Here is an 18,089-nt window from a genome sequence, read left to right as displayed (position 1 = left end):
AGGAGAGAATGAAGATTGAACTAACAGTGGACCAAAGTAAAGGAAGAGAAGGACGAGAACAGGCTCAATGAAAAAAAAAAAAGAGGATAGCCACCTTCTCCTCTGAGACTACAGCAAAGGGGAGACTAGTTGAAAACACCGAGACATTTAGAGGAAGGGAGTGGAAGAAGTTCCTATCACAGTCTTCATTTCCTTAGCAAAGCAGGAGATGATACAATCTGTTGAAAGTGATGGGAGAGGAAGTAAAATTGAGAGTGTGAAAGAAGAGAAACTCTAGTAAAGTTGTTGGAGTTGATATAGCAGAGGTAAAAGGATTTTCATGCAGGTTGTGGACCTAGTTAACTTGATTTCTACTAGTACACAAAGAGGATTACTGTCATATATTCATAAGGTGATGGGGTTTAATGAAATATTTGTGAGATATGAGGAGAAATAAGCATGTTTGGATAATGCATTCCAAGAGTTAGGAAAAGAAGCAAAGAAGGTGTAAAGCAGAAGTTACTCTGGACTGAAAATCAGAAGGGAAGGAATGGTAAGAAGTCAGAGAACAATGGATTCAAAGGTAGAGTTACCCTTTCTCTTCTCAGACATCTTATCTTAAGACAATAATAGTTTACAATTATAATGTCTACTAAAGATAAACAGCACTAGCAATGAAATATATTTTTTAAACCCGTACCTTCCATCTTGGAGTCAATACTGTGTGTTGGCTCCAAGGCAGAAGAGTAGTAAGGGCTAGGCAATGGGGGTCAAGTGACTTGCCCAGGGTCACACAGCTAGGAAGTGTCTGGGGCCAGATTTGAACCCAAGACCTCCCATCTCTAGGCCTGGCTCTCAATCCACTAAGCCACCAGCTTTCCCCTGGCAATGAATTTTTAAGAGTTGTCTCCTCAAAAAGGTTTGCAATTAATTTTCATAAAGGAAATTATTAGATAGGAATTCATTTCAATAAATGAGAGAGAAAAAATGCTTATTTAGGAACTTGGAGATGTATAAAAAAACCGATATAAACAACAAATGAAAGTGTAGAATTTGGTGAAAGTGGAAGTACTCAAATTATTCTAGGTCTTTTTAGAAGAAATTGAACCTGTGATTTCAATGGTACAGAGAACTTAGGTGCAGGAAGCCCTTTCTAGCAATGCAAGTAGTCATCATTCCTGCAAATTAGCCTTAGAGTGTTGCATGTGACACTAAGAAGTTAAGTGATTTAACCAGGATCAGAGAATCAATCAACCAGCAGTGACTGTGATATAGTCTAGTGTTTGTAGTAGACATTTAGTAAGTATTTACTCAATTGCCTACAAGGCACCAGGGATAGAGACAAAATTGGAATAATCCTTATTGCCAAAAAGCTTACATTTTAATGAAGAGACAAAAACCATATGTTAATATATAATAGAAAAACAAATTCTCTATAAAGTAATTAAAAACAAGGTGAACACACTATTAGAAGATAGTTCCTCAGCTTCATCTTGAAAGGAAAAGGGGGACTCTCCAAGGCACAGTTAAGTGGAGAGTACATTCCAGGTATGTGGGATAGGATGTGGCATAGAAATGGAGTGTCATGAATGCAGAATAGAGAAAAAGCCAGTTTGAGGTGGATAGAATGCAGCAGTAAGGAGTAATGTCCAGTGAGACTGGAAAACTAGGTTGGGGATAAAGTTATGAGGTAAAAGTTAAATGGAAGAATTTATATTTTATCCTAGAAACAAAAAGAAGCCATTGAAGATCACTAAGTGGAGAAATCAGTCACATGTTCAGTTAGATGTTTAAGCTGGACGTGTTATAAAGGTACCAATAAGGATGCTGTTGCAATTAGCAAGGCAAGTAGTATGAATGTGGGCCTGCTATCTCTGGGAATGGAAAGAAGCAGTCAGTATGAGAAAGATTGTGAAGGTAGAAATGACAAAGTTTGGCAAATAATTAGATTATGTGAGGCAAGTAAGAGTAAAGAGTCCTGGATAATGACATGATTACAAACCTAAGGCTGTGAAGGATGGTTGGGCCTTCAATAGAAACAAGAGAAATTGTAAGAGGGGAAGAGATTTAGGAGAAAAATAATACGGTTTTGGACATAACGACTTTAGAGATTTTAAGGACATTCCACTTGGAATGTCCAATAGGCAGTATTTGTGCTACAGGACTCTAATGGCTATGGGCTGTGAAAGCTGATGAGGTTACTAAGAGAAGGAAGCAAAGGACAAAATCTTGGGGAAACACTTAAGGAGAGGACGTGATAAGGATGATGAATCAGCCAAGAAAACTGAAAAGGCAGAATTTAAACCAGGTCTTCTTGGTTCTGTAAACCTCAAAATTTCTTAGACTTGTGAATGTTGGAAATTTCACCATTGGAATGTGAACCCCATTGGCAAGGGAGGTTCCTCCTCCTCCCTTCTTAAGATTACTTTAGGACAGAAACCTTTTGCTGAACAATGGAAAGGGCTGCAACATAGATCAAAATTTAATTATTCCAATCTCCACCCTACTCAGGGTAACAGGATTTAGGAAGGGCTGTAGCAAAGGATCAAGATTTAATTATTTGAGAATATGACCTTCAACAGACATGTGCAAAACCACAGACTTCTAGGGGGTCCTGGGTTAAGCTAGAGCCATTATTGGCACAGGGAAGACATGGACAGTGATTGGTAGATGTGAGAACTGAGGGGAGGAAACTTGGATGGTTTCCTTAAAGATAGCGGGGTCTGAGGACTAAGGGGTTGGTTGGAGAGGTTTTTGCTCTGAGAGGTTGTGCTCTGAGAAGCTTGCTCTGAAGGAAGCTGGAGGTGGAGGCCCCTGAGACTGTTTCTCCATTTTGGTCACGTGAGTGATAGGGACTGATCTCTTTTCTTTGCCTCAGCTATCTAAGGGCTTGGGCCTTTTGGCCCAGACTAAACAGAAAGGGTATTTAAGCCCTATTCCCTTCTCTCCCCTTTCTCTCTCCCTCTCTTTCTCTATCTCTAATACCTTTCTTCCTCTTGTTTGTAATTAAACTCCATAAAAGGTTGACTGCTGACTTGAGTTTTCATTTAGGAATTACATAGCTGAATTCCTTGGCGACCTTAAATTAATATATATCAGTCTTTTAAAGTGATTTCCTTGTCACAGTTCTGAAGCAGGCTCTCTAAGCACTATGCCACGATGTTTCTCATTACCTTTTAGGAACTGCTTTAATATATTTTCCTTAGTGCTTCAATTTTAAGTGTTGGGCCTCTGTAAATTTTAACTTTTCTAACTTGATCTGAGAACTGAGTATGTTATCCAGGCATAGAAAAAAAAAACCCTTCCTATTTAAAAGAGGTCCTGAGTATTTTACAACCCTCCTCCCCCCACCTTTAAACATTTACTTATCATTGGAAGCACTGGATTACAGGGTTTAGAGCTTGAAGGAAATATAGTTTAGCTGGTTCAACCATTCATTTTATAGATGAAAGAGTTATAGAGAATTAAAATAACTTCCTTAATCTTTGTTCCAATGAAAAGTTAACAATTTGTATCAGGGTGATAAAACTCATAGAAGATTCAGATTAGGTATGCATAATTATATCTTTGATTTAAAAGGAAGAAAAATATCCTTCTGGGGGAAATGGTTATTTAAATTTTGTACAATGACTTTGAAAATATCACAGAATGGAGAGATAGGTAAAAATTAAAGTGTAAACTCCCCAGAGGGCAGGAACCATCTTACCCTCTTTATCCTTCTCAAGGATAGTGCATCTCCCAACATAGTGCATTGCATACAGCATTTAATGTTTTTAAATCAATGCTAAATGTATGACAAGCTAAATGTCTTGAGAAACTAATCTGAAGATAACTTCAAAGGCTGACACAAAATAATGACTATTTTAACTATCATATCATTCTTATAATTTAACTGCATTAAAAAAAAAAACAACAACCCTTATCTTCTGTCATTGAATCAATATTGAGCATTGGTTCCAAGGCAGAAGAGCAGTAATGGCTAGGCATCTGGGGATAAGTGACTTACCCAAAGCCCCATAGCTAGGAAGTATCTGAGGAAAGATTTGAAACTAGGACCTCCTATCTCTAGTCTGGCTCTAGCCACTGAACCACCTAGCTGCCCCAACTTATCTACATTTTTTGAGAATTCTACAAGCTAAAACAGCAGCTCAGGGAAATGTATATACTATGGTAATGGATTAAGAGAATTCCCTTCATCAAAAATAAAAAAGAAACAAAAATTCTATAAAACAGTAATTACCATAGACTAATTTGAAAGATGGGAAACAAAAACACCTTAGCATTCTCCTCCCCAACCCTCAGTTAGAAGAAGATAGCTAAAAATTTCAGGAAAGAAAATAGACTTACCTCTTCAATTAACTTGTCATTTGGTGATGATGTGCTGAGACAGACAAGGTAGGTTTGCTTAAAACTGCCCTTTGTGCCAATTTCTGGATGGTCAGAACATAACTTTGCTAAGGCAGTAGCTTGGCTTAACTGATTTGCTTTGATTAGATGTTTAATTCTCATATCCAACAGGATGGGACCCTCAAAGGCTAAAAATTCATTCACTTTGAAAGATAAAACATAACATAAATTAACAGAAAATACTACTTTTGACAATACTATATTTGAATAAAAATATTTCTAAGGAATTTAAAAGCCAAAAGGGCATACAGCACTAAAACATTTTGTAATATTGTCATTGTATTGTTAGGTTACTGTTTTTATTATAAAGCTCTTGATCTTAAGAAGCAGCTATATTTTTTAATGAGTCATTAGTAATTTCTGGCCACTCAAGTAAGATAATATGATAAGAGATATCTTAATAAATTCTGAAATACTTAACATAGGTAGAAATAATCCAATATTAAATGGTAATATTCAAAGTTGTCCAAAAGTATACTATATTCTTTTACCTACATGATAATTAACCTCACGATAATAATAGCATTATGAGTTAGACTCCTTGGAGATTCCTGATGGTCAGACACAAATGTGGATATGGTATTTCAGAAGATTCTAAACTACTGTTTTAATATACATATGTGAACTGTTTTTGTTCCTAAGAACTCCTCTTATTTCATCTGTACAGCTGTCTGGACAAGTTAACTTCCTGAAGGATGAAGCCCATAAACTCCTAATCTCTAAATACTTTATTTCTCAGCTAACAAACTGATGTCTCTACTTCTTTGGTTTCACAGTAGTGTGTTTAATCATTTAAAAAGAGGAACTTTTTTCTTAATATTTAAAATTTTATATGGTAATAACTTGAAATAGTTTTTTAAATAATGAAGATATTCTATACTATTATTCCTAGTTACAAATGGTATACCATACTTACCTAGTACTAATTTTGGTCTTTTCCCCATTATTTATTCCTTAAAGCATTCCATGGTATTTTGTGAACTACTTATAATGCTTAGTATAATGATTAAGTTCTGAATGTCTTGATTATTTAATATAGTTTCTCAGCTTCAAAACTAAGTGAATCACAGAAATTTCAGTCTTGGAAAGTACCGCTGAGGGTTTCTAGTTCAAACTCTATATAAAAGTACCACAATGAGAATCCCCTCTACAACATACCCGGCAACACTAGGCAGCTCTCCAATGTCCTTTGGGCAACCTGCAACTTTGATTCTTTAAAGATTGTGGTGCTCCAAGATTTGTCACCTACAGCATATCACCTGGAGAACATTTGTGTTTAAAAAAAAGATGTGGTTTTGTACTTGGGGCACACCTTGGGATTGTTGAAAGCATTGTGCAATTTACCAAATGCCAACCACTCTGTTCTGTTTTCTTCCTTCTATTCAGTTCTGAGCCTAACTCACTGTTAATCAGCAGTGCTCTTGCCAGGTGTATGCAATAAAGTAATCACTTAGAGGACTGGCCATTTAACTCTCGTTTGGTCTGAACAATGGGCATTTTTCATGCAATTGTTTTTTTTTTCTGTATGAAATATCAATAATCACAAAGAATCAAAGAATCTTGCACCAAGGAAGCACTTTAATGGCTATCATGTCCAACCTGTAACTCATTAAGAATTCCTCCTAAAATAAATCTGATTTTACATATTTCTCTGCTCAATTTAATCTTATAAAATATGGCCCATTGTTCTAGTTCATCCAGATCTTTTGGTAACCTAATTTTATGACACAATATATAGCCTATTCTAGTTTTGTGTCAACTTTAAATTGGATAAACAATCCTATCTATGACTTTATCTATAACACTGATAAAAATATTAAGTAGCATGTGTCAAGGTCAGGTCCATTAGTTACTAATGACTTTGCCACAAATGCAAACATTCAAATAGTTCATAGTAAACAATGTCAATACAGAAAAGCAAATTATACAGATAACTCATATTTTTCCCCCTGGTCTCGTCTCTTCTTCTCCTCTTTTATGTTTTTAACTACTTTCCTTTCTACTTTTTTCCACATCAAACTAACTCACAAAACAAAAAGGTTAATAAACATATATAAAATAAACACTAACAATATGTAATTTGATCAAAAAAGCAGGTAGACAGCAAGATTTTTTCAAATGTCAAAACTATTGTTAATTTTAGTGCTGGGTTTACTGCCACTTGGGGAAAACTACTGTGATTTTAAATCTAAGTTTAAAGGAAATCTAAAATGAAAATGATGGCTATTCTGATTGTAAACAAATCAATGGAATTATGTTAGCTTCTAAATCTATCTTTTTGGAAAGGCAAGCTGGAGATATACAAAAGAGAATTATTTCAAAATAATCCTTTAAAGACTCAGTATAAAACCATTGTTCAGAAGTAACTGAGTGGTGAAAAAGATGTTGACCCAACAGATAGCTGGATTTCCTCAAATCTCAAATAGCAAAAAGGGAATTGTTATAATGAACAATGAATGTTACTACAAAAAGTGGATTTAAATATAAAGATGAATTAAAATTATTAATTGAAGATTTAGGAGAAAAGAGAAAAAGAAAACTTTGGACTATAAGGCAAATCTAACCTTCCGGATAATGGTGAAGTTTATCTTGGCTATAAGAAGACAAAAAATATCACACAGATATGTATTTCCAAGGATGAAGCAGTTAAAGAGCAACTAAGCTATTAAGTAATCAACTTTCAAAGGGAAGAGATAAAAAGTGATGCTAATCAGAGTCTGGGCCCAGGTAAACTACAAGAGTATGTATGATGAAACTGCTAGAACTTTACTCCACTCCTCTATTTTCTGACCTTTTCCTTCAGTTCTCTCCTCACTGCTTCCTCAATTCTCATTTCCCCCCCCTTAATTGGCTACATAATGGAACTTAAGCATATATTGTAGTTTTTTCTAAGCTTGTTGAATAATGTTTTGTGCTTCCTGCTCCTATTTTAAGTGAGCTGAACTCCACTGAATATTCATGATTTTGTGTAAACTCCTTTCTATTCTTTGTATATGTGGAGATGACCATATCTGATGACAACTGTCAAGTACAGATTAATAAGAAAAAAAATTTTAACAGTAAGATGGATTCATTATATGCTATGATAAAAAAAAAATCCTAAAATTAGGGTAGGGAAGTTGACTATGTCACAAATCACAAAAATAAGTTTCCTAAAAATTTAACTTGGTTTTTACATAAGTGGGTCCCCTTAACCTTTTTCTCTGGAGCAAATGACAATAGAATATTAAGGGCATTTGTTTGCAAAGTGCTAATTTTGAGCTTCACTTAAACTTTCTGGAAATACTACCATCATTATAATGCTCCATCTTTCCAATAAGGAAACTGATGCTGAAAAAAGTTAAGTGATATGTTTTTGGACACAGTTCCAAAGTATCAAATGTAAAATCTGAATTTAAAAAGTCTTCCTGGCTCTAAGTCCAACATTATATCTATTCTATCAAGGGAATGAACTTTTCTGACACATTTTATCCATTTAAATAAAAAAATATATTGATATTGATAAAGTGCATCTCATTAACTTTAAAACTATCATTTGAATTAATGGAGAGAAATGTTTTTATTTTACTCGCCTTTAACAATCCACAAAACTTTTACAATATAGAAACATGGTCACTACTAAAAAAAGGTTAGTTTAGCACCACTTACACTTTACAGTTAAAATTTTAATCCTTCAATAAAAAAGGGTTTTTTTAAATACATTTTAAGGAAATGGTTTTCCATCACAACCCTTATAGTATAAAGAGTTATTATTTTTTTAGATTTAAAGAAAGAAGAATTTAAAGTTTGGATAATAAGACTCAGCTGGCTCCAACTGATATTAACAAGCATTTATAGCTTTATATATCAGAGTCTGATAATATTTGTCCAATGAACTTGGAATCAAGAGGGCCAGCGTCTAATTTTGGTTCTGTAGAATTGTTCTTGGTTTTATATCCCCAATGCCTAAATGTCCATTGAATTGAATTATTAGGTATGTGACTTTGAACAAGTCATTTTGCCTCTCATAACCTCAGTTTCCTCATTTGTAAAGTGGGATAACAATGTTCATATTACACACTTTTTGTAAAGGTTGAGATGCCTTATGGGCTTGTTGCAAGATAAATGTTTTAATCAACAAACCTTTAAATGCTATATAAATGTGTCCTGTTGTTGTATTTGTGGAACATACTAGGGGTGGGAGGAAGTTGACTTCCAACAATAATATTCAATACTTTTGCAACCACTAGGCAATATGAAACATTCATGATTTATGGAGCATTCATGTCAATGATACATTGAAGCAATTCCACTCCTTTTGTCCAACATTGGATGAACCGTATTCCTGAGTATGCAAGAGAATAACTGAAAATCTGTCTTTTTTTTTTTTGTAGAAAAGAAAGTTTCAAGTTTTGTATAAAAAGTTTATAAGGAAGGCTTAGGTTCTTTTCACCTAAGATACTTCAAACCTGTAGTGTGTGGACCCAAAATTTAGGGAAATTGTTTTCATAGTCTTGTCAAAGTCTTATGAATGCTCCAAAAGTTTATTTCAAAATAGAATTAGTTGTTCTTTAAGTGGTTTCAGTAATGTTCTTTAGTGAGCTCTGCTAAGAACTTCAAAGTTCATTTAAAATAAAATTTTATTTCCTCATGCAATTAATTATGAAGGTTGTGAAGGAAAGTGCTCAGGCTTTTTAGTAGCTTATTTTTAGAATCCTGAGATGGCATAATTGCATATTTCTAGATGATCAGGCCAATTCTAAAACTGTCAATTTGTTTTTTCTTTATTCATTGTAAAACTAGCTGAGAAAAATGATTTTATTACATTGCTCTGATTATAGGGAATTCCTCCCTAAAATGAAAACTTTCTGAAAGAAAAATAACCGTAAGTAGCCTTAGATTGAAAATAATTATATCAAAATATTGTATTACATTCAAGAATAAGAAAATTCTCTCAATTCAAATAAACATTTAAAAATTATTTTTCTCTCTGCAACTTGTCAGGAAGACAGTTGTGAGGATAAAAAAGGAATAAAGCCAAGTTACAAGTCATTACATAGAATAAGCAAGATTTGAGGAAAAGTGAGGTTTATGTTTGACCAATATTATCTGTTGTGCCTAAATAAAGGAAAAAGCAGTAACAATAAAACATGACTAAAGTTTGCTTATATTTAGTTTAGTATGAACATTTTTGTGGGCTGCTTTTGGTATCTTCATTAATTTCACTGTTTCAGATACTTTTAAGAAAAACAATATTTTAAATAATGATACATAGCTATTTAATAACAAGAATTTAGGCAGAAGCTTGAGGCCACTCTTATAGTTCTTTGTTTTTATTTTTAAAGAACTGGAAATACAATTAACAAAAATCTCAAGTCAATATGATTTACATGTAAAATTTTACTTTCTCTAAATGATCACAGTTAGAAGTATTTGCATGATTTGGTTCTTTAATTTAAATTTAGTTTCAAAAACAGTTTATTCAATACACCAAGACTAAAAACAAAAAAAAAAACAAAAAAAATCAACTTATTTGTAAGGGAATGTTATATTTTTCCTTCCTACCAAAAATATAAGTTTTTTTTAAACCCTTACCTTCCATCTTTGAATCAATACTGTGTATTGGTTCCAAGGCAGAAGACTGGTAAGGACAAGGAAAGGGGGGTTAAGTAATGTTCAGGGTCACACAGCTAGGAAGCATTTGAGGCCAAATTTGAACCCAGGATCTCCTGTCTAGGCCTGTCTCTCAATCCACTGAGCCAACTAGCTGTCCCCTCCTCTCCAAATATAAGTGTAGTGGCTAATCTCCTAGATAAGGAAATCATAAAAAATGGGAAGTCACATCATCAGAAGTTAATGTTTATACACATTCAATTCTTATGTCATAACTTTTTCTTAATATATAAATAATAATATATAAATATATAAACTTCTTGGGCAAGAAGGTATTTCATTTTCTTTCTTTGTATCCCCAGGCATGTTAATAAGGTACTGGTCTCACAGTGGGCATTCTAAAAACTACTTGTTGATTATTTTATAAATGGTATTGAAAGAGCACCAGTCAATCACTAAATTTCCTTATCCTAGGGAGTGCTTTTTTGGTTTGTTCAAGGAATAAAGTCTTATTTCTTATTTCTACCCATGGGTTCCATTATCCTTCAAACTATGTTGCATGCATGTTTCAGCTAGTCTGAGTAAGTCTAAAGATATCAATAAATTTCTCTAAAACAAAGATATATTTAATAGAATAACCATCAAATGTGTTGAACCATGGACTGACAGTGTAAGTTTTATTAAAATGATTATCTTAAAACAAAGTTCGGTGTATAGGAATCAAAATAAAATATTTAAGCTCAATTTTAACAAAAGCTTGTCCTTAATGGAATATATATCATTAAAACACATAGTAAGGAAAATGCAGGAAACTTTGTGGGGATATTTCAGACAGTTCAAAAAAACCTGAATTAGATTTCCAGGATTAATTAAACTATCTAATTAGTATCCATGTAATGTAAACAGAGGCTCAAAAATACATGGAAGAAGTAGAATATTTTCATTTGTTTAGTTGATCTAAGTGGCTCTATCATCATGATAGGGAATCTTTTTTCTATTCAAGGTCAACAATGCATAGAAAAATATTAATTCAAGACATACACATAAAAAGCAACATAATTAATTTAATGGATACTGGAAAAGAGTGCTGGACTAGGAGTTAAGAAACACCTAAAGAACTGTGTTACCATGGATAAACCACTTCATCTTCAGCTTTCTCATCAGTAAAAATGAGGATAACAATATCTAATACCTACTTCACAAAGCTTTAGTGAGGCTCAAAAGACAAAGTATGTAAAAGTATTTGTTAAAACTTAAAATGCCATATTAATCACTGTTGTTATAAAGAAAAGGAGCTACAAAACTTAAGATATAAAATAAAAAATATTCAATTTCATATTGTGGTCCACAAGGAAGACAAAAAAGAGAAACAAGAAGAGAAACCAACCTTTGAATGACAGTAATTAATGACTCTTAATGCTACCATATGGTTAAAATGCAACCACAGGGTTCCAAAACATGCTTCTCCACTTAAAATTTCATGGCATTTACACATTCAATTAGGAGTAGATAATACATCTGGAGCTCTTTGGAGTGACTACTCCAGGAAACAGATTTCCCCACTAGGTGGAATGAGTACCTGAGATTCCAAAAAGTCACTACCCTGGCTTGACATTCAACAAAGGCAAACATACACACAAAGATAAAGGCACAGAGCAAAAACAGAGAAAGATGGGTAGCCTAGGAAATAAAGATTTATTATGTTTAGGTCAGTGTGAAATTATATTGCTTTGGTCCAGATTTAGAGCTGGAAAGAATTTTAGAAATTATTTAATCCAATGCTTTTTCTTTTTGCAAATGAAGAAACTGATGCTCAGAGTGGATTAAATGACTTATGGTCATATGTATTAAATAACAATTATTAATAATAATTAAATAACAGAGCCAGGATGTTAGTCCAGCACCTCTAACTACAATCTAGGGTTAATTCTACTACATTACATGTGTGCCCTAAACTTGGGCAGATTTTCTCAAATTTTCTCAAACATTTCTGAATTTGGAAAAATAAGGTATACTTTATAATGAGGCTTATCAAAAGCCTCATTCCTATATTAAAGGAGATATCCTTTGATATCAGACTAAGTGACTGAATTTTAGGAAATATGGGTATGATATATAGGGGCATCAGAGTCAGTTATAATTTGGTCTTTGAACCTTAGGTCTCCAATAATTATCCTTTCGTCACTAAGGAAAAAAGCTTTCTACTTTTACTCTCAAATTTCACCACTGTTGTTTTGTTTTTAAAAGTTAAAGGCTTTAGAATTCTGAAGATTATATATATCATTTTTATAGCTAGTTCTTTATTTACTTTTGATAGCCAAAAAGGGGCTCATGTCAATTTTTGTCAACAGAATAGAGCTTATAATTCAAGTATTTGAATACCAAACTGAAATCAGTATTTATTATGCTACATCCTAAAACAGGAGGGGGAGGAGGGGATAAAAGCCTAGATTTTGCATAGTTTAACTAACTAGAGGAGGATATGATAAAAAGCCTCACTTAGTTTATTAAAAAGCAAAACTCTTTAAGATACAAAAGTGAAGAAACTTTTTTTCTACATGCTTTATTCTGAGTAGAAAAATGAATAGTGTGTTCATAATCATAGTATCATTCACATTATTCTGACTAGTCCTTAATTTCATGTATGTAAGGAACTCTCAGAGGGACTTCCTTTATTTAATCATTCATATTAATGGATGAATTTTGTCATCTGCTTTTAGTATGATGCCAAGGCATTTCTTTCTTCAAAACAAGTTCTTTATTGCTTAATCCCAGTTGAGATACCTTTAAAGCAAGTAACATTTAAGATGGAGGGAGTGGAGTACTAATTTGGAATTAGTGGCCTGTGTACAATTCCTAGGTTTGCCACTTACTACCTGCTCAACTTTGGGTAAACTACTTCCCCTTGGAGTCTCAGTTTTCTCATCTGTAAAATAAGAGAGTTGGACTAAAAGACCTCTAAAGTGACTTTCTAACTCTATATCTACAAAGTAATGTGGATCATAAATTAGTAAGAAAATCTTGGGAAAATGGGCTCTATAGTATAAGTAGTATTGAAATGTTCATTGAGTTTTTACAATTAGGTCTATCAATGACTTACTGTGAGACTGAAAAAGTCAATTTTCCATTCTGTTTCAGGTTGTCAATCCATAAAATAAACTTCCCATCCCTCAAAGTATTCAAGCAAAAACTGACTACTTTTAAAGTACTCTTATATTGGATGGATGATGAAGTAGAAGACCATAAAGGTCATGTTCAACTGTAAGGTTCTCTGAATTCACCCTCTCCTGACCCTCTGAAAAGAGCTGAGGATGAATGAGACTAAACACAAGTGCTTTGAGCACTTCAAAGGAAAGATTTCATAAAATATTATATGCTTATTTACATATTTGAACAATTATATATTTTCTCTCTCTGTAAAAATGTTACCTTTTTCCTTATCCAATGGTTCTTGGGAAAGAATTGCATGCAGTATTGGGTTTTTCCAAACTCCAGTCTCTTGAGCAAGATTAGCTAAAAAATTCAATTCACAGCTTCCATTCTCCATCAGCTTTTTATGAGCTACCTATAAACATCAGATACCAGAAGAATTATGGTTACATCTTTTAAAGCAACATTAAAATATCTTAAAAGCAGTGATTTTTAAAAATAGGCAACTAGGTATCACAGTGGATAGAACACTGGGCTTGGTGTCAGGAAGACCTGAGTTCAGACTCACTAGTTGTGTGACCATGGGCAAGTCATTTAATCTTTATTTGCCATAATCCATTAGAGAAGGAAATGGAAAACTACTCTAGTATCATTATCCAAAAAATCTCCATAATGGGGTTATGAAGAATTTGGCACAACTGAAACAATGACAAATTAAAAATATGAGCTTTTGAAACCACTTATAAAGTTTTATCTGAAAAAAAAAACTTATGAAATGTTTAATGCTTTAATTTCTGATTTTAAGTAATAAATCTAAAAGATCAATAAAGCAATTATAAAACAATTCTATTATTTACCAAGAAAATCAATATTATAAAGCAAATATAAAAATCTGAATATTTAAAAAATTTTCTTAAAAAACCCTTACCTTCCATCTTATGTATATTGGTTCCAAGGCAAAAGTTTGGCAAACGTGAGGCAATGGGGGTTAAGTGATTTGCCCAGGGTCACATAGCTAGGAAGTATCTAAGGCCAAATTTGAACCTAAGACCTCCCATCTATAGGCCTGACTCTCAATCCACTGAGCTACCCAGCTGCCCCCTAAAAATCTGAATATGTTTAATCAAATCTGTATTTCATAGAAAAGGTCAGAATTACCACTCTATAATATTGATTTTAAACTTGGTGTAGAAAAAAAAATTAAGCTTATATTGATGGCATATATAGGTAAATTTTTTAAATAAAATATTCACAAAAATTCCAAAAAAAAAATAATCAAGAGGCATGCCTTTAATTTATAGATGATATCGTTTGCATTTTTACTTCAAATTTTATTTTGAAAAAAATTTAAAACACTTACCTTCTGTCTTAGAATCAACACTAGGTATTGATTTCAAGGCAAAAGAGTGGTAAGAGCTATGCAATGGGGATTAAATGACTTGCTCAGGGACATTTAGCTAGGAAGCATCTGAGGCCAAATTTGAATCCAGGATCTCCTGCCTAGGCCTGCCTCTCAATTCACTAAGCCACCTAGCTATCCCCCTGAAATATATCTAGTTTTACAAATGTGTTCAAATGTTATTTAAATTTGCCCACAAATTATAAATATTGAAATGTTAAGTACATCTTTTTTTTAGAAATATAAGGCAGCCTTTTTAATAGTACATAATTATTTTCTATTAAGACTAAATAAAATGCCTTAAGAATTTCAGAAAGACAACAAATAGGACACATTTCATCATTCATTCTTGAACAAAAGGTTCAATTAGTTGGTAATATTTAGATGGTTCAATATTATATTTGCATATGAAAATCCACAAATAGTCTTTTGTTACTAAAGTAGACTTGAAAATATAATATTTTTGACAATCTTAGATCCATGCTGTACTGAGACTCAAAACAGATAAATATGAATTTTAACATAAAAGAACGTAACATTTTATTTTAGGCAAAGGTAAATTTATAAGCAAATTTTAAAAATAAATTTATTTTTCAAGCCAACTAATTTTTTTTCTTTATCACTATTTTAAAGTCTGCCATTCCCTAATAAGGTTTATACCATTATAAAAACTAATAAAGCTAAAAAAGTATTTTTAGAACTCCTCATACACACATACATTGACAGATTTTATGGAGGATTTTGCCTAGCATTAGAAAAATGTATTATTAATTCAATTAACTAAATCATACAATTAACACATTTTTTAAAAAATCTACAATATATTCAGTTCTGTGTTTGGTTCTAAGGAAGACAGAAGGGAGTCTAAGACATGATCCTGTTCTAAAAGACTTTATACTATTGCTCCTAAATCAAAGCTACAAGCCAAAATTAGAGAGAAATGAAGTACTGCCTTAATGATGATGACCACAAGTGCAACAGTGAAAAAGAAACAGGAAGTTGCCTTCAAGATTCAGCTGAAATGCCCTTTCCTTCTGGCCAATCCTGATATACTTCCTTCCCTCAGTTGCTAGTATCCTTTCATCCTAGAAATCTACATTTTTTTTGCATATTTTGTATATATTTTTCAAGTATGCTTTAGTAACATGAAACAATTACATAGATTTTTATATATACTTTCTTGTGCAAGTATAGTTCCCCACCAATAGCATGCGAACTTCTTGAGAGCAGGTACAGGTTTTTTTTGTCTTTAATCCCAATATCTAAACCAGTACCTTAATGTAATAAGCACTTAATATATGCCTGTTGAATAAAGGAATTAAATATAACAACTTCTTTAGAGAAGTTTAAATCAACTGGCTTAACAAAATTAGAAAATTAATTGGATTTTTCTAAATTAAGACATGAGTAGTTTCCTTCCTCTGAAAAAACCAACTAGACTTTCAAAGAATAGTGCAAAAGCTAAAAAAAAAATCTATTGAAATAGATATCTTTTTTTTTTTTTTATATGAGACAAAAGCATTTAGGACACAACTACTACAAATTCTTACCTGCACCAATGCCTGAAACTCTTTCCATTGATTATCTGATAACTCAAAGGGCAGACACAATAAAAGTTCGACACAGCTTCTGAAAGGCACAAAGTTGGTAAGGATATACCAATGAGTCACCTAAGTAAAACTGAGTGACTCTTATATTGATAGATTTAACAAACTTATTTAATACTAAAATTTAAGTTAATTTAAAAAACATCACAAAACTCTAAATCTAGGATCTGATTTACTGAAAAATATACTTACAATGCCAGTCGTTCCAGCACCAACGCTACATTTTCACACTCGGAGGTAAGATATGGTCGTGCTTTAGCATAGCTTTGAATAGCCACTGTGTAAACCTCCAACAAAGGCAAAGGATCTTCTGAGGTTTTCCATTTCTCAGCATATTCAAGGAGTGTCTATTCAGAAGAAATAATAAGCAATGATAAAAATAAAACAAATCTATAAACTAATTCTCAATTTTACAATTTGTTTCCTAAAAGGGAATTTCATTCATTGGTGGAAGGGAAATCTCAGTTTTTAGAAAATTCAAGCAATTCACAAAATATTAGAATAGGAAGAGAACTGAAGAGTCTAACTTTTACCAGGAAAGGAATCCTTTTTACAACATCTCAACCCAGTGACCACCCAACTTATATTTGAAGCTCTACTGATATAACTCACTCCTTTCAATAGCAGCTTATTCTATTACTACATAGTTATTCCTGGTTCTGTTCTTTTCTTGAGACTAATTAAAGAAATAGGCTAACCTGTCTAAAAAATGCAAGGAAAGGGTTTATGATTCTCTTTAATTTAATATTTTAATTAGACAAAAGTCATATTATTAATCCCACCAAAAGAAATAGTCATCAGTGCTGCTATATGAATAACCATGGCTTACTTTCTCTGGTTAAAGTTTCAAATAAAATATTTTCAACTAATTTAAGAGAAATTACTTTAAATCATAAGAAAATAACTTCTTAGCCTGGTAGGAATATTTTTAGCTAAATTGAACCTTTGATCTAATAATCTAAGAATAAGTATATAGACTGCTCCTGTAATTTCATTTGTTCAGGGAACTCTCTCTAACTCTACCACCACCACCACCACCACCACCACCACCACCACCACCATCACCACCACCACCAGTGAAGGTCAGCAATACCTTCTCTGTAACCTAATGAGGTGCCCAGAGCCCTGAGATATTAAATGCCTTACCCAGGGTCACATAACCAGGGTGTATCTATCAGAGGTAACACAAGAAGCCAGGCCTTTCCTGGCTCAGAAGTTGGTTCTCTATCCTCTAATCCACTCTCCCTTTCAATAATTCCAAATATAATTATTACAAAAGGTAGAAACTGGGGTAATTCTGTTGTTCTATTTTGCTATGCTATTTTAAAATTCCAATTACTGAATTTATTACTTCTGTTATCCAATTAACTGAAAATTTAAGATTTAGTGGAGTGAAATTTTCAAGCTGGAAGAGCCCTTTGAGTTCATGCAATTTATTAACCTCTTTATTATGAAGTTGAGGAAACCAAGGCCTGAAGGGGTCAAGTGTTACACAGGTAGCAAGAAGCAGAGCAGGATGTGAACTTATGTTTGGAGTCTGAACTAAAACAACCTGAAAAATGAAAAGCGATTATGCAAAGAAAAAAAAAATGAAGTGCATAGGGAGGACAGGCTGCCAGGCTTGAAGTGAGAAAGATCTGGGATTAATTCCTGTCTCTGATACTAGCTGTGTAAACTCTTCCCAAATCACTTAAATTCTCAGTCTGAATTTCATCTGTAAATGAGGAAGTTGAACAAGATGCCCTCTAAGATCCTCTCTAGCTCTAAATATATGATTAAATATGTAATCTTCAGATTTACAAAACAAATGTTTATTATATAGAAATGAGAATCAAAAATTTCAAACAACTCCTTACATGGTCAAGGTTTTTCTTGGAAATGTCCAAGCTTTTTAAAAATCTAAACTGACTTTGAAAAGTTTTATAAATGTGTTACAAATTCATAAAGATTATACC

General features: G+C 32.9%; 1 protein-coding gene across 1 annotated transcript in view; it reads right to left on the bottom strand.

Moving 5' to 3' along the window:
• Positions 1-18,089, bottom strand: part of ZNF292 (zinc finger protein 292) — a 98,081-nt gene that overhangs the window by 22,874 nt on the left and 57,118 nt on the right. Inside the window, exons 3-6 of the mRNA XM_003340470.4 lie at positions 16,327-16,481; positions 16,078-16,156; positions 13,408-13,543; positions 4,327-4,529 (exon numbers count right to left, since the gene is read on the bottom strand). Of these exons, the coding sequence (XP_003340518.4) occupies positions 4,327-4,529; positions 13,408-13,543; positions 16,078-16,156; positions 16,327-16,481 (573 nt within the window). The remainder of the gene's footprint in view (positions 1-4,326; positions 4,530-13,407; positions 13,544-16,077; positions 16,157-16,326; positions 16,482-18,089) is intronic.

The sequence above is a fragment of the Monodelphis domestica genome, chromosome 2 (assembly GCF_027887165.1).
Source record: "Monodelphis domestica isolate mMonDom1 chromosome 2, mMonDom1.pri, whole genome shotgun sequence".
NCBI lineage: Eukaryota > Metazoa > Chordata > Mammalia > Didelphimorphia > Didelphidae > Monodelphis > Monodelphis domestica.
This window is presented reverse-complemented; position numbering and strand designations above follow the sequence as displayed.